Below are 27,067 nucleotides of genomic sequence, written 5' to 3'. Positions count from 1 at the left end.
CATGACATTGTAATGTACCGCCACTGTCTTCTTTTCCAGAAAGTGATCAAATATATTCCTTGAATTATAGAGGGTGCTGTTGTGTTATTCTTCTTAACAAGCTTAATGTTTTGTGGTAGTCATTTGATTACCATCCTCCATCAAACTTTTATTTAGCACATCTTTCATCAACAGAACTTGACCTTGGCCTTAGCAATCCTTGACAGGGTTTATAAGCAGGCAAATGGAAAAATAACTCCATCCACAAGATTTTGCTCAGTTTGTGTGCACAATAACATGTCATGCCACATCAAATAAGACATTTCCCTACCTACAACTGTTCCAAATACCCAGGACAAATGGTCATGACCAGTGATTTAAGCGGAATCAAATGACTCGAGACAGCCAGTTGAATTTGTTCTAGGCATTTATTTCTAATGTCTTATAGTATCCCATAGTATTCAATCAGCATTTGCAGATCTGACAGGAAAACCACTGATAGAATCAGCGACGTCAAATGGCATCAAGACGTTTCTTTTTCATACATTACAATAATTCAAATGGGAACATACAGGATCATACATTAAAAAGGTACGACTGAACTGGCACACACCAGAGAGATTGCGATAAAGCAGACCTTTAGGCATCTTAAATGAGTTCCTGCCTAGGACACACCTTTTCCTGTGTGAGAAAAAATAACTGTGATTGGTTCTTATTAAAGAAACAATATAATTAAAGCAAAGAGGTGCCTGCCTCAGATGTGCAATGCCTACTTCTTGAATGAGAAAGAACTAATTGAATAATGAAGGAAAGCCCTTCCAATTGTGACAAAAAGCAAGATGAGGTCTTGAACAGCCATCGCATCACCACACTTGTTATGCATTAGGAATGGTTATATTTGCCTCCTTTTCATTGAAGGTAGAAATTTTGCCCCAAATCATTCCTGCCTAGGATCAAGAATACACCTTCTCTCCTAATCAGGCTCGTCGATCTTTACATTTTCACACCATTTTGATAAGGCTCAGAACTAAAAATTTTTATGAACTCAGTTCTTCAGCCTCTCTATCACACCGAGTTCCTCCAAGTCATAAATGAAAAGAAGTGACATTTGAGATAGTCTTACAATAATGTCCCAAGACCCAACAATTCATTTCCCCCCCTGTAGGTGACATGGGGGGTGGGGGTGGGGGGGCTCTGGTCTTAATTGCAAGAACAATTTATTGTAATATTCTTAAACCTAAGGGGGCATTCAATAAAAATAAAATTTATAACATTTTTGAAAATATTTTCACTACAACATGTTCTTGTCACCCAAAACATGTAAAAAAAATTTAAATATTTTTTTCACTGCTGGGACACAGGAGGATAAACTGAAATTTAAATGTAAAAATTTTAAAAAGTATGATTATGATATCCATTTAGGAAACACTTGGCAGATTCAATACTAGACATGCACACTCAGGCACATAAGTAAATGCTTGTGCATGTACAGTATTATGTCTCCAATAAGACTGATTAATCCAACTATCCTTCAACACTGCAAGACTTGATCAGGTTTCAGGTGAAAACATATGCTTCCACAGTCAGTGCTTTATACAGTATCTCTGCGAAGGAAAATGGCACTGGATTGCCAGAAAATAATACAGCAAAGTATGAGGTTTTCATTCCAAATAATTTGACAAAATAATTATAACTGATAATCAAGGTGAAGTACAATTTGTAAAAAACAAAAACAAAAACAAAAAAAACTGTGATCTCCTCTAATATTGATAAAAAACAAAATACTTAATTTTCATTATGAATCATTTTGAATGAATAACTTTGTCTTTCCCTTTTTAAAATTGCTTTGTCTTTCTAATTTGGCAATATGACTAAGGTGTGTGAAATGAACAAATTAAAACAACAGCAAACAACAACAAACCGTTGATTACAAATTTTCTCCAGAATGTCACCAGAATACCTGCAGTATTTAAAGCTTCAAATATACAAAAGCAGACAAATAGCACTTAAATAAATTAAAAGGCAAATAAATACCACTATAATATAATATAGAATTTATAGTCACATGGAAGCCACAGTCCTCTGCCCGTTCCTCAACCTTGTTCTGTGCTCCTTTAAAGTGGGCTTCAATGGTGCTTTCTGTCTCTTAGAGATTCACAATGGCTGTATTTCTGAGATGACATAGGCCTATTTTCCTTATGTAAACTTTACATTGTTTTACAGCCAATCTTAGAAACGTATATTACTCTCTGGAAACGAGTAAGTGCTTTATCTCATACATAATTATCATTGAACTTTAATGAATACATGAACTGGCAATGTGGAATTAATTGTAAACTTGAAAGTAGTGAAAATGTACTTGAGAATACTTGGAATACTAATGGAAAAGCAATTCATTCCGTTATCATGTCCAAATACAAGTAACCAACACTCTTGTTGCAAATTTATAAATTCTTGGTGCATCCAATCAAAGGCTTTGTCACAGAGCCCTGCTGGTGCCTATATATAGCCATACTATACAGCCTGTTCTTTGAGAATGTTGTAATGGCAATGCTGTGCTTCTCTCGTGGGCATTCCGCTGGAATTAGAATCTCTCACACAGCCAGGCATTTCTTCAGCTGGAGCAACAGAAATGTGTAGAAGCACAGAGTGTGACCAAGTTATGGATGGGCGAGGAATGCTGATATCGCCATTCAAAGCCTGCTTGTGCACACACATACTGTACCACGCTGTCCCATTTCCCGCAAATAAATTATTCATATGTACTAAACGTTTACTAAACCGAAACAAACATAAAACGAAAAAAAAAAAAATTCCTTAGCTCTCGGCGCTTTCGGTAATTTTTTTTGAGAGAGCTTTTTTGTTGGACGTGTGGAAAGTTGTGCTGTGAGATATTCGCGCCGGGCGGAATGTAAATTCGAGTGCCCCGCTCGGCTCCGGTGAGCCATGCTTCGGTTCCTCGCGCGTCCTTAATTGACTTCACACTTCTGCTCATGCGGATGGTGGCCGGTAAAAGGAGACGAGTAGTGCGTGGGGGCCAGAGGAGAGGATCTTAAACTGTCCCATTTGATTCAGAATTCCCACCGACGCTGCACTCCCCCTCCCTCATTTAGAAGGTTTCCTGGGTTGTGAGAATACGTTGTGAAATTAAACAGATCCTGACATTTAAAGGAAGCACATGGAATAAAGACAAGAGAAGCAGGCTTATATAAATGGCAAGGTGTTATAAACAATTGCTTTTGTCCATGCAGCCTGACACCAAATGCTCTGCAAGTCTGCATTGTTGAAGAATGGAAATGGTTTAGAAACTATGATTATTATTATTATGAATAATAATCATCATCATCATCATCAATAATAATAATAATAGTAATAATAATAATAATAATAATAATAATGGGTGACTGATTTTTATTGCATGAAGCTCAGTGCGGCAAAATGTCAGTCAGTGCTATTTTAACATCAATCTATATTTTGGTAGAGTGCTAGAGTAGAAAAAACTTTTGCACAGCATGCCATTAGTGTTTAACCTTTTTTAAATTAGTCCTACTCAGCTAAACAAATAGCTGTGTTCATTGTGCTGCATTATATGCAGCTGTAAAATTATATGCATTGATACATTAGAAAGAGCTCAGAATGACAATACAAAACTTATGGAGAATAGGTACTTATGTCTACTGCCAACTTGCTGTCTGTCATGACTGAAAAAATGGATTCCAATTTTTCAGTCATCGTTAAGTTGGCCATTCCGCTCATTCTTTAGCTTTTTCTTTTACAAACATGTCACGAGTCACGAGTGCCAAACACTGCTTTGTTATATAGTCGTGTATTGAGCCGATATGAACCTGTCACAAAGACTGCCAGAGTGATGACTGGTGTCCAGACTCAATCTCTGAAAGCTCTGTAAAAATCAATACCGCCATCTTCTCTTGGTCATGCCACCTTCACGGCTCTTTCGCTGTCAACGGGCGTTACAATCGCTATGATTATGAATAACCGGGCATGGCAGATATCAGGAGCAAACGTGCGAAGACAAATATGGGAAAAAATCAATAAATAAATAAATAATTAAATAAATAAATAAATCCATCCGTAAATGTAAGACACTGAAGGATACTCCAAGGCAGAGATGCTGTGAGAGCCACAGGCTCGGTAGTCTCAGGAATGAAAATGCAAGAGATCAGCTCACACTGAAGCAGAGAGGAGGACGGAGAGTGGGAGGGAGAGATATACAGATAGATAGCCAGAGACAGACAGAGAGAGCGAGGGAGAGAAGTGGGCAGAGGGGCAGAGAGGATAGAGAGAGACCAGACCGGTGTAGCGTCCGTCTCCAATGGGCGGCGAGGCGGGCCGGTGACATCACCAGCGTACCACCTGGCTGGCATAGTCCTCGGTGGTGGCGACGGCGGCGGCGTCGGCCTCGTCCTCCTCCTGCCGACGCTTGGACAGGAAGGCCCGCTGCTCCCTCAGCCAGCGGCGCTCCTCGCGCCTCTTCAGCCGCTCCTCCTGCCGCTCCCGCTGCCGGGTGAACTGGAAGCGCTGGAGGAACAGGTCCTTGGCGTAGTCGTAGAGCTGCACGTCCAGGAAGTTGAGCTCCTCGATGTGGCGGCGCGTGTCCTCGCTGATGTCCACGTTGGCGGCGCGCGTGCTGTTGATCTGCGTGAAGGCGGCGATGAAGCGCAGGCTGAAGGTGCGCTCGAACAGGTACTGCGTCTTGCGCTGGAACTCGGTCAGGCCGTAGAAGGCCATGTTGCGCAGGTTGCTCTTGGCGCTGCTCAGCAGGATGTGGTTGCGGTCGCTCTCGTTCATGGAGGACAGGTTGTAGCAGCCCACCAGGCTGAGGTCGGCCAGCATGCGCACCTGCCGGTTGTTGGCCAGGTTGGACGGGCAGTCCATGAACTCGGGCAGGGTGACGCCGGCCCAGTCGTCGCCGCTGTAGCAGGTGGGCAGCTCGTCCTGCGTGGGAGAGCGCCCGTCGCACATGTGCAGCGAGGTCTTCCAGGTGGCCCCGCGCTGCACGTGCTTCCACTCGCTCAGGTACCGCGACACGGGGTCCCGCAGCATGGTGATGTAGTAGAAGTTCCTGCAGGGGGCGACAGACATGTGGGTAGGAGGACGTCAATGACAAGATTCTATGGTAGAGTTTCTGTGTTTTATGAACAGCAGGGGGAAAAAAACACAGGCAGCGAGTTTTGGGGCCCGGCCAAATTACATTTTAAAGGGCCTATCAAGTGCAACTTGGAAAGTGGAGAGTGGATGAAAGATGGCATCGTAAAGTCTCTTTTTTAACCTCTTAACAGACAGCTATTGCAGCTTTCTGAAGGAAAATACCATAAAATATGATCTATAACTTGTGTCTAATTGGAGTTCCAAAAGCTTTTTACTGGGAAAAGTCAATAGCTATTTGAAAATACACACAGAATAAATGTTTCCTTTAAAATGTTTAGAATGTTCAATATCCACACCCCAAATCAATGAGCCCTTACCGGGGAGAAATTATGACTGAACGTTGCATACAAATAAACTCTTTCCTGGGGTTTTATTTTGAAAGAGCAGGCGGCTTTAACATGCGTGTAAAATACACCTCCCTTCACTCTGTCAGATGAAGGTATAAAAGAGTGCTGCCATTGCAGCTCTCACTGTATATTGTGCTAACACAGATATTTCACTCAACAACTGCCCACCGCGCTCTACTCCACCGTTCAAAGCAGAAATATATTCCTTTGGCAGTCTCGCAGAGAGCAGTTATTAAATGAAACACATTCTGTCCAGCACCTCGCTGCCTGTCGGCCAGAATGGGCATTTTCACCTCAATCCGGGGAAGGCCCGGGACAGCCGGCGAGCGGGAAGAAAAATGAGACAGCTTTACGCCAATTTATCAGCTCTCAGCAGCGCGGAGGACGTTCGCGGGAAGGCAAGAGCGCACCCGGGCGCCGCAACATTAGCCACCAGAACGCGCCGCGGAATGCAGAACAGCAGCCGGCGCATTAGCATCACATTAAACAGAGCAGGATGTGGTTGCGGTCGCTCTCGTTCACGGACGACAGGCTGTAGCAGCCCACCAGGCTCAGGTCGGGCACGTTGCTCACGAGCAAAATTAAAGTTCTGCGACTAACGGCCCACCGTCGCACTTCTTTGTAGTGCGTTTTTTTTTGCCGGATTGTACTTCCTGGTCTTGCGTTGAATATTATTTTCTGTGTTGTATGGATCACAGTGTTTGTGTATTAGTGTATTAGATTGTGTATTAGTGTATGAGTGTATTAGTGTATTTCTGAGTGCGTACCCCCGGCCATTTTCTTGCCTTGGAAAGCGATTGCACCATCGCTCATGTACAGGCCTATACTGGGTTAGACAACATCCTCAATGAGTTAATGCTGTGAGATAAGTGTGCTCTGGGATTTGCCTGTTGCCCGTTTGTGACAAATGCTAATTTGCCCGATTTGCAAATACAGTAATTACCCAAATGCCACTTCAATTTATGATTGTGGCTTGCAAAGGAGTGCCCTAGCAAGGGGGACAGATGCATATTTAAAAAGGCATTGGTTTGCAAGAGGCACTGCAGATCAACTCATCATCTTATGCATTAATAAACCATGTGTCATGATTACTGCATCAGCACAGCACCGGCTCTGTACTGATGTGAACTTGCAGGGTACAGCACTCAAATGTGCGTCAACGGGGCTACGTATACCTCAGGTACATTCTCAGAGACCATATGAATAATGGACGGATCACTGATCCTAGAGAGGTGGCAGTGAGCCTTCAGACCCCCCCCCCCTCCTTTCTCAGCACACCCTTCTCCCCTCCTCCTCACACACCCTCTCCTCCTCCTCCTCTCACTCCCTCTCTCACACACTTTCCCTCCTCCCTCATCGACACCCTTCTCCCCTCCTCCCTCATCACACCCTTTCCCCTCTCACACCTCCTTCCCTCACACACCCTTTCTCCATCCCTCAACACCTCTCCTCTCACACTCATCACCCTCTCTTCTCCCTCCTCCCTCAGCACACCTCTCCCTCTCCTCAGCACACCTCCCTCCTCTCCCTCATGCACACCCTTCTCCTCCCCCTCTCCCTCAGCACACCCTACTTCCCCTCCTCCTCTCTCACACCCTTCTCCCTCCTCCCTCAGCACACCCTTCTTCCCTCCTCCCTCAGCACACCCTCCTTTCTCAGCACACCCTTCTCCCCTCCTCCCTCATCACACCCTTCTCCCCTCTCCCTCAGCACACCCTTCTCCCCTCCTCCCTCATCACACCCTTCCTCCTCAGCACACCCTCCTCCCTCATCACACCCTTCTCCCCTTCTCCCTCAGCACACCCTCCTCCCTCATCACACCCTCCTCCCTCTCCTCATCACACCCTTCTCCCCTCCTCCCTCAGCACACCCTCCTCTCATCACACCTTCTCCTCTCCTCAGCACATCACACCTTCTCCCCTCCTCGCACACCCTTCTCCCTCCTCCCATCAGCACACCCTTCTCCCCTCCTCCTCATCACCCTTCTCCCCTCTCCCTCAGCACACCCTTCTCCCCTCCTCCCTCAGCACACCCTTCTCCCCTCCTCCCTCAGCACACCCTCTTCCCTCCTCCCTCAGCACACCCTCTTCCCTCATCACACCCTTCTCCCCTCCTCCCTCAGCACACCCTCCTCCCTCAGTACACCCTCACCATCCATGGGAAGCTGCTGCTGCTTCAGCACCAGCTGAAATCCCAGCTCTTCTGTTCTCTGCTCACTGGCATTCATGCTCTTTTAGCTTTTAAAAATGTTTTTAAAAAGTGCTTAAGTAATTGTTTTCACACACACACACCCACACACACACACACACACACACACACACACCAATATAACTGCATTACTTAGGCAAAAGACAATTTAACAAAATAATGAATTGAATTGAAATCACTGACATCCAGTGTCATTAGAGGGAAAATTGATGATAAATTGAGTGACTGACATGAACTGTGCTCAGAGGAAAACACGCAGATTAAAGAATGATTAAGGCACACATTACACCTATTATAAGATACCAGCACAGCGTCGCTTGTGTGCCCGGTGCCCCCCCCGACACCGCGGAAGCGCTAACACTTTGTATTTTATTATCATTTAAAGAGCACTATTGGCAGTTCAGAGCTAAACCTAGCAGGGGTAATTGCTGGGATAATTTTACATCTTCCATATTCTGCTGGAACAGCTGGGTTTTTATAGCAGTGATTACGGCAAACTTTCTTCCTGAGTGGTGAAAGACCAGTGGACTATACTGGAATTTACAGGCACTTGTATCGTTATCTTGATGTTGTAGCTTGCTGTCATGCCTTCTAGTTCGATGTAACATTACTCTCTGACCTAGCCTATGCTTACTGTGTGAACTGGACTTAACATGTTCATGGCTATGAATAACTGTTACATAATGAGTATTGTACCTTATCGGACCTGTGTTTTGTAGTTGTTCCAATGACCTTCAGTATGCACTTATTGTTGTTTTGGATAAAAGCGTCTGCCAAATAAATTTAATGTAATGCAACCAGCTCAAGAAGATTTGTGTCTTTGCCTGTGGATTCTGCCCACTGACAAGTCTGTTGTCTGCTCTCTCTGACTCTTCCACATAAAATCTTATAACATTTGATCTATATGATATAATGCAAACCTACGCTTGCTAAACTTAACAGTTTATGCGATGGTTGAATTATGCACACTGCTTTCCAACAGGCTGATATGAATATTTCCTAAGTGTTAAAGTTAAGTGTTCAAGTGTTATTTGCTAAACTCTCGCTAAAGTCAGTTACAGACAGACAAACAGGCACGCTTGCACACACGCACACTTGCATGGAGCTGAGGGAAAGGTGAGAATTGCTTAGAAAGTGTGGGAGGCAGACACAAAAATTAATTTAGCGAGTGTGAAGGCAGTGCAAATGCAGTTCTAACAATATGATTGGACTGTGAAAGCCAAGGTTAATCTTCCATGATGCTTCATTTCTCAATTAGAGGTGTAAGAGAAATGTGTGTTAGAGCTGTTGCTTGTGCATTCACGGTATCTTACACTGATTCAGTGTGGATTTGGTAGAATGGGAGGGTGGCACAGTTACAATTCTCCAACTACACATTTTACGTGGAAAGAGAGAAATGAAGAATTTGCTCATTCATTAAGGGAGTCAGAGATCACCTCTGTTTACAATGAATGCCGTCTTACGGACAAAACCTCAGTGCACAGCGCGCTAGCTTTGTCAGAAGATGAAAGCCATATACAGAACCAGGCCAGCAACAATAACAGCAGCCCTCACACTGCTATAATTATATCTCATTACAGCAATGGCTAGTAGCAGGATTGCCAGTATATCGTAGAATATTTATGATGAATCAACTCTATTATATTAAAATACACTTTAGAGTACATGATATAAATCAACACTGTCAATTGAAATGGTTAATTAAATTAGTGCTGAACAATTTATTGTGCACTGGTGAGGTGATCAAATGCAACACAACATTATTGTGGAATGGTCAGGGCGAAAAGAACAGATCTAATTATTAACATTATTAAATCACTTCTCTGTTGATTGGTCAGTTATGAGTTTGAATTATTCTAGCTCAGTCAATACCAGGCATGCCAACACTCTTCCTAGAGTACTATGCCTTTTTCAGTTCCTAAACTACTTCAGTAACTGTGTTCCAATGAGTCTGTCGTATCTTCAAAGACATAGGAGCATGTGATGCTTGCTCTGGGCCCCTCCTTGTTGCTGCTGATATAGTACAACAGAATCATTTCAAACCAGGAAAATGTTGGTTACCCTCTCTTTAGTTTAGTTTAGTTTATTTGGCAATAAAATACACGGTACAAAAGACGTGTCTAAAAATAATCAAGGACAGCACAAAGAGTCACAGCCTTGTATCCATTTTGATCCTTGTTCTAAGCACATGAAACAGACAGCACATAATACATAGACGGCAATAATTCAATTTAATTACATCTTTATTACGCAGTATCTAGCAACATAGATGTAGAAATATATACGTTAATAGGAATGTTCCCTTTCTTTGCTAATTGTCCCCTGTCCTTACTCTGGGACCATATCAATAAGCTACTTCTTGACTTCCACCTTGAAGTTATTCATGTCCAGTACCTGTTTGATGACCAATGGCAGCTCATTCCAGTCCTGTGCGCCAGTGAATGTGAATAAGCATTGACCCATCTTTGTTCTGCACCTTGTTATGGGGGCGACATAGCTCAGGAGGTAAGACCGATTGTCTGGTAGTCAGAGGGTTGCCGGTTCAAACCCTGCCCTGGGCGTGGCGAAGTGTCCTTGAGCAAGACACCTAACCCCTAACTGCTCTGGCGAATGAGAGGCATCAATTGTAAAGCGCTTTGGATAAAAGCGCTATATAAATGCAGACCATTTACCATTTACCATTTGTTGGGAGCATATTTGTTATGCTAGATCTAGTGCTGTGACTATTGGGCTTCTTTTACTCTTTGCAAAGTCGTTGGCCGTTAGCTGAAAGCCTGAGGCAGTTCCTCTCAAGCAGATTGGACTTTGTAGCCAGAAACCTAGTTCTAGCATTAACTTTTCCCAGTTGCAAGGCCATTCCCTCACCCCCTAGACTATTATCCAGCATACAGCCCATTTTTGTTTTAGCTGTGATAATCTTTGGTCTTAGCTCCAGCATGAACCAGCCAGCGGCCTACTTCATCCAGGTCCTAGATCTGCACAAAATGGATTCAATTTTGCCCAGGTGATGTGAGAGCCAGTTGTCGCACAGCCAGATGCTGAAGATTGAAAGCTCTTCTCCTAGCATCCTTTGGAGTGTACTCAAGTCCTTATGAGAGATGAGCAAGACAGAATCCCCAGAATACAAGCACAATCATAACCCTATCATATCATTTGTCTACAATAAAAAGAGCAGTGGCCCAAACACACTTCCAAACGGGACTCCGCAGCCTATAAGTTTGGCATCTGACACCGAGCCATTGACCTCCATTCAATGGTCCCTATTAGCCAAATATGAGCCTGTACACTTGACCGCTGTAGCATCCAGCCCCAGGGCCTTCAACTTGTTAAGCAGCAGTTGATGGTTTACTGGGTCAAAGGTCTTTTTAAGGTCAGGCAACACCATACCACACAGTTTTCCTTTTTTTCCTTTCTGATAAAACTTTAAATAAAAGAGGAATAAGTCTGTAGAATACTTATAAAACCCAGATTGGAATTTGCATAGGAGATCTTGTTTGCCAACATATTCAAACATCTGGTCATGCACTATATGCTCTAAGATTTTAGATGTTACACTCAAAATGGATATTGACCCATACTTTTTATCACCCCTTTTGTAATAAGGGATGACTTTTACATGTCAATGTATTATGGTACAATGCAAGGGTGTAACTTCAATTTTAATATGGGGTGGTTAGCGAGGGGGCAATTTATCATTTATAGACCCAGAGAACTGCAAACATCTAGGGGGTCCAGGGGCCTGCTCACCCAGAAACATTTGTTTAAAAGCTCAGCTATGAACTTGTCATTTCTGGTTAATTGAATATTTCTTCCTGTTGCTTTATTATGATTTTTTTTCTCATCATCATGCTGTATTATTAGGGCTTTATTTGGCTTGTTTTATAATACTGGGGGGATGTAACCCCCCTATCCCCCAATAAATTATGCCTTTGGTACAATGCTTTGCTCCAGAGAGATTTTAATTAGATATTCAACACAATGAACTATTTCCTGAGCTCCATCTTTCAAAACCCAGCAAAATATTGTCCAGGCCATTGGCTTTTGCTACATTGGGTTCGGTCAACATTTCAGCCGAGTTCTCAACTGACACTTTGGTTAATGTAAATGAGTTGGTCAGAACTGCTTGGTTAGCATAAAACCTCTGAACAAATTCATCCCCATAAACTCCTGTGTCGGGGGGCAGTGCATGAACACTGAGGTAGTATTATTGCTACTGAGGTAAAGAATGCATTGAATTTAGTGGCCACCTCAGCTTTATCAAATTGTCTCTTGCCTTGATAGACATCTATCTTGCCTTTGATTCACATCTATAGTAGTATCTTCCACTACTTTCCATAGCTGCTTCAGCTCATTCCTATTTTCCCTGATTTGTTCCATGTAGTACTCCTATTTGCCAACTTAATTTCACCATGTTTTATCTACATCAGCTTGTTCCTGGGATTTCTTAAATTTAAGCAATGCCTTAAATCAGGGGTGTCAAAGTCCTGTCCTGGAGTGCTGCAGAGTCAGCAGGTATTTCTGGTTTCCTTTCAATCAACAGTCAATCAAGGCCTTGTAAATGAGGTGAGCGGACTCTTCAGTCAGTCAATGATTCAAATTCATCACTTGTGCTGAAATGTACCAAAAATCATCAGACAATGCTGTCTTCCAGGACAGGAGTATGCTACCGCTGCCTTAAATCTTCTTAAAAGCAAGGAGTCTGAGACTAAATTAGCCAAAAGTATATTTCTGGCCATTTTTATTTAACATATTTAGAAACCTAGTTATAAGTCAACTAATATTGTTGTCAAATATGAGACAATAATTCAATGGCCAGCTAGATAGCCAACTCTATTCGCAGGTCAAGGCAATAACAGTCGTCACATAGGTTTTATGATCAGTATTCTATTTTGTTGCCTTCAGTACGATCACTTCTGTATTACTTTTTCTGTGACCATTTGATCATTATCTACCATTAATATAGTAATATATTAATATAGATAGCAGACTTAATATGTGACAATTTTATTTGTCTAATTTTCAGGCAGAGCAGAGATAAAGAATTCATACTTTCAACAACAGAAGGTACATACAGTATATGCATTACTTCAAGGAAACTGAATGGAAGCAAAATATAATAAACTAAAATATATTTTCAAAAAAGTCGACATATTTGCATTTATGACAGTACCCTGCATTTCTGGTAGGGTAGCTTGTTATACAAATTTAATATCATGCACTTTTCCGTGATCTGCAGGGCTTAGCCTGGATCTGCCACAAGCAGCTCTGAGACAGAAAATGAAATTTTCTGTACGTGCTGGTCCAAGATCAATTTGCTCATTGCACTTATTGCTCTGAGAGATAGGGCTGGGAGTAGATGAGGTGATCTTGGTTTAGGGCTTAAACTGAATGTCTCCCCAGAGCTCAATGGCAGATGGCCAAAGTCTCACACATTTATTGTGATCTCTAGAAAGATCCGCTGGTATACACAAGCTCCCTGTTCCATCAGCGACTCCAACGCCCCGCCTCACCCATTCCATCCTACCTATTCTACCACCCTACTCCCATCTGACCTACAGCACCACCAAACATTTGTCTCCCTGAAATGCACCTCAATATATCTGGAAATCAGAGGCCATGGTAGGCTGTCTATAACACAAAAGCCTGGTAACAGAAACAGCTTATGGAAAAAGAAAAGAACTGTAGCCTTGCTAAAAGATAAATTGTGACTAAACAATACAATTCTCCAATTTTTCAGAGGCCTTTTTGTGGAGAAAACATAGACATTTTTCCTTTTTAGCCTTCCTAATCCCACCCAGCAAACATGAGCTTGTAGTAATCTTAGTTACTGGATTTAAAAAACAGCCCCGAATCCCCTTATACTCTACTTTTCTAGCATACATATATGACTTCACTTATATCCATATGTATGTTAAAACATATCACATGTTTTTATATATTCCGCAGCAAAGTTAACAGTACAGTGACTCATTTTAAGTAAGACCAAGAAGAATATTGAGGCCGCTTCCCTGAATGATTCATACTTTTTTTCTCTGTTCCCACATAGCTGGGGTGTAGTAATCCATTGGACATCCTGATTTCCACTTACTTTCTCTACAGAATGTGTAATTATTTCCATGCTCCTATTTGATGAGTTTAGTGGTATTACCTTTTTATAATGACACAATGTAATGTAAAAATAAATTCTCAGGGCAAACCCCCAGAGGAACCCTTTAATTATTTTCCCACGAAGACAGCGTGGATGTTAGCGTGTGAGGCGGGTTCGCTGCTCTTAGTAATGGCATCTGCTAGGTCCGTGTGATGATAGCGTTGGCCCCTGCTGGGTGCAGCTGCGTACTGATTCTTCCTCCTGTTGTAGGAGGACTGGAGACAGCGTCTCATTAGCCTGTCTTTGGGACATAAACACAAACACTGCTATGCTCTGGATGAGACCCAAAGTGAAAAGGTCACCCGCAAACCTGTCAGAAGGAATAAGTATCCAGCCCGCACTCATCTTCCAAAAAACAAGGCTTGGACCTGTAATTTTTTTTTGTAAGTACAACCAGGAGTACAGCAATCACACGTCAGTAATGACCTACTCTTTGTTGGTCATTTGCATTCTTTAATGACCTCCTCTTTGTCTGCCATCCTGATTCCTTAATGGCCTCTCGTTGTTGGACATCTGCATTCAACAGCAGAACTGGAAGTGGCTATTTTTCTCTTTGCTTGAGTGGGTAAACAGGGAAATTGAGCTGGAAATGGAACTTTATAATATCAAATAACATTGAGGGAATATCTCATCAGACACTATCAAAGGCAGTGAACATGTTTAAGCCCTTTCCAAACATTGGTTAATCATAGATTAATAATGGATGGGATCCATATTGCACCTCTGGCGATTCCAGAAAGCTCATTTGAGAAACAGCAGTGTGGCACAACTGAGGACACAGAAAATGTATGTAATCATACTGCATCCCAAAAGCTGCATTGGCCTTGCTCCTTGCGGAATAAAGCTAAGATTGGCCAACACTTGCATAAGTATGACAAATACCATAATTAAAACACTTTTTGGTCAGTGGTTCAAGGACTAGCATTTAACTAACTTTCTTCTGAAAAGTTGTATTGAATAAGACTTATTCTGTGCTTCTTCATATAGATTGCAGCATAAGTGTAGTTTGGAAGGAGGTATGGCCCTTAATGTTCAAGTGAAAATTATTCCTGAAAATATTTGTTGAGCAATAATAGCCATTGCACACTAGCAACAGCCTTCCTCCACTTCTGAAAGGACTCTTCTCTTCACTAAGGAACATATGTTTATGGTTAGTTTCCATAGAGAATAATGTGTTATGTATGCAAAGTATGTACATATAATTATACCGTTTTTTGTTTTTTATAATTGAATAAAGAATCAGTAAATACTGGGCAGTAAAATCAGACAACACAGCAACATCTTTTGTGTTAACCCAACTCTATGGTTATTTGTGTAAATCTACATAGGCTAAAAGATACTCAGTCAGTGTAAAAAGTTTCCTGTCAGAGTTGCTTTTACTCTGAGCACTGCATAGTTAACTTCTACGTCTGTGAGGACAAAAGGAGACCGCTGAAGGACAAGGCTCTATATAAAGTAACAGCGGCCTGCTCCATTGCTTTAGATGCAGATTGGCACCTGTGCCAGCTGAGAGAAGCAATTGACACAGGCCAACGTCAAAGCCTCTGACTGTTTCCTTCTAATGGCCTGTAATTAACATTAATGACACAACTCCACGTCGCTGCCCTTTCCCATAATTGCACACCACTGAAACAGAGGCTGTACATTTAGCCTCTGAAACATGGGCTGTGGGTGGAGGGAGCTTTGTCTTCATCAGGTTCATCTTCCAGGGATGAGTCTGAGATCTGGATGGGAAGTTCATAAGGGAGAATTCTTCTTGAGACCTTAGGGCTGATATCAATAATATGATATCAATAAAGTTGCGTTCTCGCCGATTCCGGCGAGGGCGCATGTGGATGCACCGGACCCCAGACTGTCTGTTTTAGGGGCCTAACACAAACAAGTGCATCTATCCAATCAGGTCTGGGCAGTGTTCCACCACAAAACACATTGTCAGGATGGCTGAGCGGTCTAAGGCGCCAGGCTCAAGGTGTTCTGCCTTCCACTTACATGGGTGTTCTGGTCTCCGAACGGAGGCGTGGGTTTGAATCCCACTTCTGACACACTGCGGTTGGTTTTGGCTCCCCGTTTTCAAAATTGGAACAATATGGCGAACCATTGACAAACTTTCTCCTATTTTACCTAAACAGTCTGCTAAAATATGTTTCTGAAAACATTTGAGGTGAGAAACACTGCAGTTGCCAAATCTTGATTCGTATTTGCTCTGCCATGCCTAGTTTGAAAGTTTGATTTGAGTTGTGTGAACCAGAGTGAGCTGCATTGGATGCATTCATTTGCACAGAATAAGGATGGAGTATACTCTATGCAAATACAGAACTGGCGAACGTTCCACATCACTCGCTGGACTCCTTCAATCATGCACCATGCAGCCTCTCCATAGAAAATGAATAGAATGTGTCCAGTGCTAGAATTGGTGAGAACTCCCTGTACGACTGAGCAGCAGAGTTAAGTAACGAGTCGTTATATGCTATAAGCGAGGATCTTTATGGATTGCATTGGGGGAGACATAGATATTAAGAAGGTTGTGTCATGTGACCTCAGGTAACTGGCATGGAGCAGCGGTTGTAAAGATTTTCAACCGTGGTAGTTAGTTACAGTATGGTCAAGCACATATGTAAAAAAACAATAGCTTTTCTTTTCCTGTTATAATGGCTAAGATTCAATGAAATCATTCTTGATCTTGCATGTTTTATCAAATCAAAATGAAGACCACCCATGTTGCTAATACATTGTATTTCACCCCCTTCCTTAAAATTAAAAATGTCACAAGGAAAATCATACAAATACCTAAAAAATGCAAAGTAACTTTCTACTGGAATGAAAAGACACATCAAATAAATTCTGCCCTTTTTTCATCTTTTCCCTAGCAAATGCTCAAAGTTGTGGTGTCTTCTGAAACTCACTTCACAGAAGCTTGTGGAGCACATTTCAGGCTGCCTGAGCTAAGATATGGAACTTTCTGGTCTCACCGTCGGAGTGTTGGATGGAGGTGAGAGGTCTCTTCCCTTTCCTGCGGTGATGTGTCTGCTGCTGTGTGTGGTGGCCTGACTGATCCCACACATAAGAAAAAGCTGTGGTTAAAATCTCTGTGCCCCATCTCTGTGGGGCGACATAGCTCAGGAGGTAAGACCGATTGGCTGGCAGTCGGAGGGTTGCTGGTTCAAACCCCGCCCTGGGCATGTCGAAGTGTCCTTGAGCAAGACACCTAAACCCTAACTACTCTGGCGAATGAGAGGCATCAATTGTAAAGTGCTTTGGATAAAAGCGCTATATAAATGCAGTCCATTTACCACACTGTGAGGAAGAAGATGAGGGAAACTGGGGAAGTTCTCTCTTTTCAAGAGCTGTTCAGCCCACACAGCGGACAGCCACAAACTGCTGGGCTTGTTCTTATTAACAACATAGAGCGGGACATGAGAAATGGGGAAAAAAGCAAGTATGATTTGGGAAATTAAAACATTTTCTGTAGAAAGATTTCCCACTCCATTTGGAATCATCAACAGTGTCTCTTACGCCACTTGGTTATCCAATCAGCAGGCCACGCAGCACTGCAGGTACTACAGGTAAGGGCTATAAGAAGAGGATCAAAGGACAGGCAGTTTGTGCATGTCCGACATCTCATGGAGATCTACTAATTCACCAGAACCCTAACCCAGTCAACCCTGCCCCAATACGAATCAATTGTCTCCCACAGTCATGGACTCCCGGCCATTGCTAATTGCACTCAAAATTGAACCAGCAATCTGCGATTACGGTATTAGGTCATGCAGCAAATAATGTAATATAAAACCTTAAATAACTCACAGAAGATACATTCCATTACATGTTTCTGACTTCACTCCATTGCCAAGGTTGCACACAGTGCATTACTCCTCAGGCTTTACAATGTGCGTAGGGTTAAATGTCACGTAAAGCTATTTGTGTCAGATTGCTTGTTCACATTGTCCGTGACCAGGGTGCATTGCCCTTTGAGCAGTGAAGAAATTATCTGGATTAATGTGACCTTATGGAAAATAAAGAGCATGGTGAGAATTAATTACAGGCTCAAATCTGCTGACTCTGGGCTTTGCAATGACAGAATCTCTAAGGCCTTTTCTCTTCTCCAACTTTAATTTCACCAACTTACAGAAAGCAATACCACCGTAGAATGTTAAGTTTGTCATGTAAGGATTAGCTGATGCCTGTGCGTGGGTTTTCTTTTTTCTGCTTTTGGAGACACTGAATGCCCCCTGTTGATTTGAACTGTCGAGGTGTTGAACGAGGTGTTGACCTTGACAGATTCCAATAGATTATTGTAATGCTGTAATGCTAAGATTTGTTTTTTTATTAGAAAAAAAAAAACAAACAAAAAGAAAACTGATTTTAGAAATTTTTTATGTAAGTAATGAAAGGTTAGGGTTATTTCGTAATACAAATTGAAAATGGGAAATTATATTTACTTGAAGGACATGGAAAAAACAATGAAAACAATGCTATAATTTTTTATTTTGAACAAGGAAACAATGATATCATCTAAATATATTTCCAACATCTTGGTGGCAGGTGTTACATACGTAGTTCCACAACAACAACCAGCATCAAGTGAGTATTTGCTCCTTCAGAAGGTTAAAATCTAGCTCAACAGTATAGTAAGTTTTCCCTGAAGATACCAGTCTCTATTCAATTCACAAAGCGAAGAGCCTTTATTAAAGCCTCAGCAATATTTGTATGAACTATATGACCCACAAAATGTGTGTAAGAGAAAGAAAGAAAGAAAGAAAGACAGAGAGAGAGAAGGTATGCATTTCCATAGTGCATTCACCCAAATATAACTAGAACATTCAATTGTTCTGCACATGTCAAATCTTCTCCAGGTGGGAAGAGAGCAATACCCAATTCACACTAGGTTCCTGCTAAGTCAGTGGCATGGGCAGCACTACCTTGATAATTTGAAAGTCTATGAATTAGTGATCATGGTGAAATTACAATGCAAACCCTTCTTTCTGGGCCCTTAGCAGCTCAGCTCAACTCCCCTGTAAGTACTGATGTCAGCGTTGACCTTTCTTTCTGCAGTCTCCTCAAAAATCAGTATCTGTATTAATTGCTGCAAAAGTGCACAGTGCGCACATTAAGATTTTAGTGAAAATATCTCATATGAGCTTGCTATGTGTTCACCCCAATTCTTGGCAAATTGTTGCATGGTGATACTGTGTATTGGTTAACTTGAATCTTAGGTAATCTTAATTTTACCAAAACCAAAAATGAGGTTCATTTTCCTTTTTAGACACATCCATGTTTTACTTTATTACAGAGGCCATGCTGTTTCTTGAACTGTAACAGTGACATCACATAGGTAGATAATACAAAAAAAGAAAAAAACAAACAATATTTCATATGGGTTTTAATAATCAATGACATTGTAGTTATTGTAATATTTAGATGTTTTAAAACAATCTACATATGTAGTGAATTTATCAGTTTTAACTTAATGTGTACACACATTCTAAGATAAAAATACAGACTGGACACTGCAATGGAAAATTAGTGAAATATTTGTGCAGTGGCAGAAGAATGAGGGTTTATTTAATTTCTTCTTAGGCCAGCAAAGTAGAATGGCAAAAAGAAAGAAACACAATTGCTTGATGCAAACTGTGTTTGTGAGGCCTACAGTTAAAGTATGATCTACAAACCTTATAGGGCAGCAAAGCATCAGTGGGATGGCTGATACAGGTGTGAGCACCACAGGGCATCAAAATCACAGGCAATTTACAAGTTTACAGATGGCACATACCCGTGAAAATATGTGTGGTGAAACAGTGCTCACTCCCCTGAAAATATGTGTGGTGAAGCAGTGCTCACTCCCCTGATTCTGCGGTAATGTATCACTTACTGCTGTCGCAGTCACTCGTGATATTCAGGAGTTGTAATACGGGCGGCATTGTTTAGACTGAGAAAGATCCAATGCTAGACAATGGAGCGAACAGAAGGATACCATTATGAAGAGAAGCTCTGTTCATCCCTGCTGTTGCCCTCAGGCTAATCGCTAGCCATGGGTTTGCACAACTATGAAGTACTCAGATACTAACATGCAGGGAAAAGGGCATTTTGTACATGAAACCTTAAGAATTTTAGTGGTCTGAGAGGACCTTCCACGGATAGTACATTACCACAGGTTTGCCGTAATGGTTAACACTGCAGGACAGTAATATTTGATTATTGAAATAAAAATCTAAAACAGTTACAAACCACTTTCCAATCCACATCTGCAAAATAATATGAAATTAACTAAGTTAAGTAAGTATGAAAATACAACTACAACAACAATGGCACAGGCTACATCCCAGAAAAAAAGAATAAAAATGTGATGTCTTCGCTGTACGGCACTATTACACTTCTATGACCATATTATGGCAATTATAGTATTATGAATTTTTTTTAACCAAGCATAACCATGAAAAATTATCACCTGGGATAGTCATGAAGAACACAACATGAAAGGTATTCAAATTCTCTATTTATGTAATAAAACCACTGGGCTACTATGTTAATAATATTTATAATATAATGTGTGATTCAGCCAGGGTGATTTATTCTGGTTTTGAAAGGAAAGAAAACATGCTAGAGTTTACAAACAGATCTTCATAATATTTGTTTATTTTTGACCTAAAGCCCCTTACATTGTACTTCTTATAAATGACTGTGGAAATCAAATTTATCTTTTTTTGCTTCTCACACATTTGGTAAAATATTCTGCAAAGGTGGATAATCTACACAGTTGTAGCAAAAGGATGAATCTGCCATCTTCATAGGGAGAGTTTTTGCTCAAAATCAGCTAATAAAGATTCAAAAATTCTAAACCTCTGTATAGCTTACAAGTCACACTTCATTATGCTCATCCAAAGTTTATGGCCTTCTACGTCCATTGTCTCAATCGCACTACATTCGACTGCCCACAAGCCTTCAGCTAAACATTCCCCTGAAAGCAGACTCTTTGGCTTTGCTCTGTGTTGCAACCTAATATATAATGGCATGTGTTAAGACTATACTATATCCTAGTGCAGAAAAAAGAGATTCCCACCTACTCTATTGAATTTAAAAAGTGAATGGGGTTTTCAAGAAACCCTTTGCAAAATTACTATTTTTTTGTGCGTGTACAATCTTTTATCATTTCTGTGACATACAATTGTGTTGTAGAGCCTGTCTTTCACCCACTGACATATGGCTAATTGAAGATGATCTATTATCATCAAGTCCTTGCACTTCGGCCTTTCTCACTTCCTCAAGACTGGGATCCTTAAGCTTCTGTAAACACTATGATATTCATGTCATATTACACACAGCAGTACCTTCAGTGCAAACATATCTCTGGTTAGAGAAGAGTGAAAAAGCAGTTTGGGAACTCTGCAATGTACTGCATAGAGCCCATCCCTGGAGAGAGCTTGTAGAGAAGCCGAGGAATGATTTTTGTATTAAAGCAGCAATGTAGCCTGGGGGCAAATCACTATAAATATCAGCTCATGCTCTGGTAAACTATAGAGTTCACCTCTATTTCAGTCCGAGCTGCTTGTCCAAGAAGAATAGAAATGGTTTTTTTTGGAGCTATTGACATGATTATTTTTAGCCAATGAGCATATTCTTCCATGGACCTTTTGTCAAAAAACAACAGAAAAATTCATGCTACAATACTGATTTGCACAATATCTACCAGATATAGAACTGCTTTATAGATATGGAAGCCTTTTATAACATTCAAATTGAATAAAGTGCTCCAATCAGCATGGAAAATGTGGCAAATGGCCTCTCCCTTTACAGCATGAAAGGTTAAAAGAGGGGAGGCCATTTTGTTGCATTTGACAACTGATTTGTCCTGATTTGACCACTTTGGAGAACTTATTTAATTTGATATCATATGGTTAAATGCCCCCATAAACACATTCATGCTGTAACAGGAGTTTGTTAGTCTGTTAATCTCCATGTATTTTTCATACATAAGCAAGAATACACATAAGATACCTTGTGCCATGCAAGTTTAAATACTTATTTGTGGTTTAGCAATGCATCTGAGAAGAATGTCCAGTTTGACCAGAGTTTGGCAGTGGGTGAATTTGATGAAATATAATCTGTCGGAACTGTTATAACAGTTAGTGAAATAGTTAGTGACAGAAGCCCTTTCCTGTAACAGATTTTCATTTATAACTTGTCACCGACAGCAGTGTAGTTAGCCGAAGGTAAAGCCGAAAATGCACACCAGAAATCATTCAAATGACTAACTAACCCAGAGCTTTCCTGAGTCTAAATCTTCAATATGCATCCAATGAATTATTTAGACCACTGCACACATCACATTTATTCAGAACTTTGATCAATCTTCTAGGTAATATTTACAAAATCATTATTAATACTGGCATCACATTACATTAATTAAAAAAGGTGACCTTTTTTTAAAAATGACCCAGCATTGTTAATTTAATGAAATGAAATCAAAGGATAATTCTGACTACGTTAACACCTTTGGCCAAGAGTTGTTACCGTGCCTTTAAGAGGTTCACACATTTGTTCCATAGGCAGCCCAGAGCCTGACTTTGTTTTTTGAGATATATGTCCCCTTCCTAGCCTCAAGTCACAACATTTCTGTACGACTGCCTCTTTCTTCACAGACATACATGCTAAGTAATGAAAAATCACTCAGGTGCTGTACCATACTTTTTATTTATTACATAGGTACGCTATGACCAAAATGTCTATTACTGAGAACAAGAGACGGAGAGAAAGAACCTTGATATGAAAGTACTTCCTCCAGGCGATGGAATCTCTTATTTTGTTGGTTTCAGCCTGCTCAATATCCAAGGACAAAGCCTGTGAGTGGTTGTTATTGTATTTTTTTTCAATAAAGAAACATGCTATATGCTTGTCAGCTCTACTGTGACAGTGAGTCAACAACCACAGTGCAACAAAAATAGCCTACAGAAATGTTAAATTGAAACACTGCATCCAACATCATTGAATAGTGTACCCTTCAAGATCACAAATGATGTTATATGGAGAGAAATGCCAATGTATATGTAATTATACAATAATACAACAATGCTTTTGAAGCTATGTATGTAATTATATTGTGGGAGAAAGAGAGCGAATAAGACAAAATAACCACTGCATGGTGAAAAGAGTCTTGTTTTTATAAATGTGCTTGTGACTAATGTGATTTGCTATACATACAGTAAGTATAATAGGCCAAACTTCAAATAATATGTTCATGATTGCCCCCTCACAATGTGTTTTGGTTAAAAAAAAGACCTCAAAAACTGAACCAAAATGCTTCACTTATAAAGAGAATAATCCCTCTGTATTATTGTCATGGTTACGTATGGTTTGTCAGGGATTTTTAACTGGGCATGATTAACACCAAGTGTCACCAAAGACCAGGAGTCAGACCACCTCACTGGGATCAAAATGGCACCATGCTCCATCTTTCTAATCGTGTTTGAAAGGCTGGGTCCGACTGCATCGTAAACAGCCTGTTAAAATCAAAGCAGCCTCTGATCAAGCCTTTGCAAAAGGTATCTGCCTCACCAGGAAAGCTGCCATATGTTTCAGACAGCATGTGGTGACACTTCGACTGGTATGGTAATGCCCACGGTAAATGCCCATGGCTAAATTCAGGGAAATCAACCAGGCAACATTGTTTAAGTCATTATGGGTTATAGAAACTGTATAACTGTGTTTGTGATACAATACCACTGACACTCATGATATTGTACATATACTGTAGTTCAGTATTTTTAATTCAAATATTTTATAAAGGTCATAAATGATATTGCAACATGTCACAAATTATTAACACTTTCAGACATTGCAAAGTTTAAAAAAAAAAATACTGTTAAAAATGTCTGTAAAATATGTCAAATTATATTTTGTGGAAGCTTCACATAGGCCTATTGAAATATGTTGCAGTACATTGCAGTTCTGCAAGGGAATTCTCTTTTTAAAAAAGATGAGAGCACAATGGGCACCTGTGACATTTTAACTGTTGAGCACCTTGCTGCTTCCCTGTTTTCTGTGGTCCCTCTCTGAGCTGACCTTGTGGCACCATCTTAGGTTGTATAGCCACGGTTTTAATGTCATCTGTGTTCTGGTCCATCAGAAGAACATGGCTGTGTCCAGCCAGAACTCACAACAAGGGTCATTGTCTGGCTCATTGTAGGGTGGTCAGATTCCCTGGAGGACTGTATGCATAATATAATTATTATGCATACAGGCGGTACATACCCAGGGATAGTGGGTTTCATAGTAAAGACAATTTGGAAAATAGAATATCAATGGATACAGTATAGAAATCCATACAGTACATTAGTCACAAAATAATATTTTTATGTTTTACAGCAGAATGAAATTCAGTTTTCCAGTTCTATAACTAAAAGACATATAGTTCCTCTGTGTCATTACCCACAGAGATTATACGCATGCACTTCTCACTTTTAGCTCCACCCTTTGTATGCATTGCTAAGATTCACACTGGGCATTGCTTTCAACTGCAATGTATTGTTTGTGGGTGCATTCAGTTTGAGAAAAATACACTGATGAACCACAGTCATGGCCGATTACTCAAGGGGAGCGCACCTGGTTAGGTTCAGGCAGTGTAATTCCTGATGAAGCTGACACTCTTCTGCAACACCTAATCCGCCAACAATAACACAGGTGGTGCTAGATCCTGTGTGTTATACCATTTTCCAGTTCAGTCAGTCACAAGGTGTTGGTAGGACCAGATTGTGGAATTGAATTGTTCTTTGATTACCACATGAAGTTAATTGTCACCCATAGTTCAGTATGGCAGCTCAGGGCACTTACAGCAGTCTTGCCAGCATGGCATCAGGATATGGCAGGATAAACCTCCATTTTCAGTACAAAAACAAACATGCACTGTATAAAATGATGGTACACATATTTGTGGTTGTGAAGCTATTTTCCTGAACTCTATGTGGGCCTACACTAAGCTTGTCAGTGTTTGATCTGCAAGCTGTATTCAAAGTAACAGGAACATTGATATTATTTTTGATGTATTCCATCATTTCATCTTTCTGAATGTGAATCCTGCATCCTGTTTGTTAAGCATGAAAATGAATGATATCTGAAGATCTCTCTCAACAGGATCACTAAGAGATTGAGACGATCCTGTTGAAACAGAACACTGGAGTTACAGTATAAACATACTATCCATTTTTCTAACTATGAAATATCAGCCTTGCCTGGCAGTTCTGAAATCTGAGTGAAACTACAACAAACAATGGCACATAGGGCTCCCTTAAAATCTGGACTGCTTTATTCCATTTATCCTGAAATCAAGCATTTTTGCAGTCTTATCCAGGCTGTGTTACGGCACCATTTTGGATCTCCCAGCAGCGCTCAGTGGCTGTCATAACAAAGGGTCCTGTCAAGTGAGGAGAGTGATTCGATGGCAAAAAAATGGAGCCTCTCGCCTTTGAGAAAGACAGCTCAAGTCATCTGCATGAACTGTTGTTCAGCAAGCTTCCTGTTGAATGGCAGGAGTAGAAAGTGTCGCTGGCCTCCAGCACCCTCACTTTCTTTACAGAACCTCAGGGCTTATTTTAGACCCAAGCTTGCTCCCGCAGGCAGCCCAGTATGGTGACAGTGTCACTGCACACGGAACACATCCAATGTGTCGTAGAACAATCGTGTGCGCGACAAAAATTCCCATCCACCCAGAAAGCAGGAAATATGCACCCCCTGCAGCAGAAGTCACAGTAAGCATCTGACTGTTAATGTAGGAGTGATTAAGTCTTCTTCTCTGCAATTCATCTGTTATTGAGCGTTCTGCAAGTCCAAACTGTCGAGGGGCAGAAAATAAAAAAGGATGGAGTGGAAATTGTCTCTGTTGGAAAAGGTTGAATGTTTCTTTGATGGCCATTTTACAAGATTTAGGTTTCACTCTATATTTTTTTAGCTACAGTCAGTAATCAATGAGTAGCCTAATGTTTTAGCCTATGGCCCAAACAGCGCAATCACACATCCACACGCCAGTAGTCTCCAAGGTTTTGATTTGATGAAAATAACTGGGTATGAGGCAATTTAGTTCCTCCATTAAAAAGAGATAAAGGCTTCAGACTTAACGGCATCTTGCAACCAGAAATCTCTGCCTGTAGAGTTCAGCAATTGAATTTCAAGATCATTAGCTCTACTTGTAAAGCTGGGGGTGTTATTTCCTGCTTGCATTAGCTCTTTCACTGTAACTTTAGAAAAGACCTCACATAGTGTAATTGTCCAATGCTTCCATACTCAATACCACCTATCTGTGGTGAAACAACCATACAAAAAAAAATGAGATAGATACTTAACAGTCATCAATCATGGCATTTTCATATTGCTTTCTTTAGGTTTTGAAGCATTTGTGTCTTGATGAGAGACCATCTTTCATATCTACGTGGACTGGAATTTATGATGGCCTTTACAACAGGAAAAAGGAGTTATCTTAGCATGTTTTTGTTTCCTGAAAAACTGTTAAACCTCCAGTAGTGCTACTCTTTGTGAGATTTATGGGTGAAACTGAACCGATAATTAGGCATCATGAAAGCTGTAAACTCTGACCTCTACATATGCCTCTACTGGAATTCAAAGTCACCAATGGTTAAAAAGGCAGCTTAATAAATATTTACAGCAAAACCTTGGCTTCAGTTCATCTACGTCCACCAAGTGTGTGGCTTCTTAGAGCCACACACTTACAGGGCTGCTAGCAGCTACAAATTAATCACACCTGACATGCATTGAGTACACTGATGGACATCCTTTGACACATTTCTTATCTCATTATTTCACTGAAATTATGTTTTGGCCATGTAACTTAAGGGATACCAAGGTATGTTCTTAGAAAACTGATCTGAACCTTACAATTATTATTTTATATATTGTATTTCAAATGAGAGCATGGGATCACTTTGACATTTTTTGGGAAAGGAAAGGTCGGTAAGCATTTGAAAATGACCTTAGGACAGAAAAGTACTAATTTGTCACCAGTTGCCTTTACAAGATATGAACAGCATGTCTAAACAAGCATTTCCCCTGCATTTCATTTTCATGTGTGAGGTGCCTATTAATTTCAACCAGCCTTTCTCCTGCCCTGCTCTGTTCCCAAGGTAACCATATTTTATTTTATAACTTTTTATCTCAGAGCAGCACAAGATTAGTCCTCTGCTCCCAACCAGAGATGCGGACACACTGGTTGAGG

At 40.9% G+C, this 27,067-nt stretch overlaps 1 protein-coding gene and 1 non-coding gene across 2 annotated transcripts in view; one reads left to right on the top strand and one right to left on the bottom strand.

The window, feature by feature from the left end:
- Positions 1-388: 388 nt before the first annotated feature.
- The window catches only part of hs6st3b (heparan sulfate 6-O-sulfotransferase 3b), a 93,643-nt gene continuing 66,964 nt past the window's right edge, over positions 389-27,067 (bottom strand). The window contains exon 2 of the mRNA XM_064327942.1: positions 389-5,062. Within this exon, the coding sequence (XP_064184012.1) occupies positions 4,339-5,062 (724 nt within the window). The 3' untranslated portion in view covers positions 389-4,338. The remainder of the gene's footprint in view (positions 5,063-27,067) is intronic.
- On the top strand, positions 15,783-15,893 carry trnal-caa (transfer RNA leucine (anticodon CAA)). Its single transcript has 2 exons — positions 15,783-15,820; positions 15,848-15,893. It is a non-coding gene; the product is annotated as a tRNA-Leu (tRNA).

Source organism: Anguilla rostrata, chromosome 3 (genome assembly GCF_018555375.3).
Source record: "Anguilla rostrata isolate EN2019 chromosome 3, ASM1855537v3, whole genome shotgun sequence".
In the NCBI taxonomy this organism is placed as follows: Eukaryota; Metazoa; Chordata; class Actinopteri; order Anguilliformes; family Anguillidae; genus Anguilla; species Anguilla rostrata.
The sequence above is the reverse complement of the archived record's forward strand: the minus strand, read 5'-3'. Positions and strand labels throughout refer to the sequence as shown.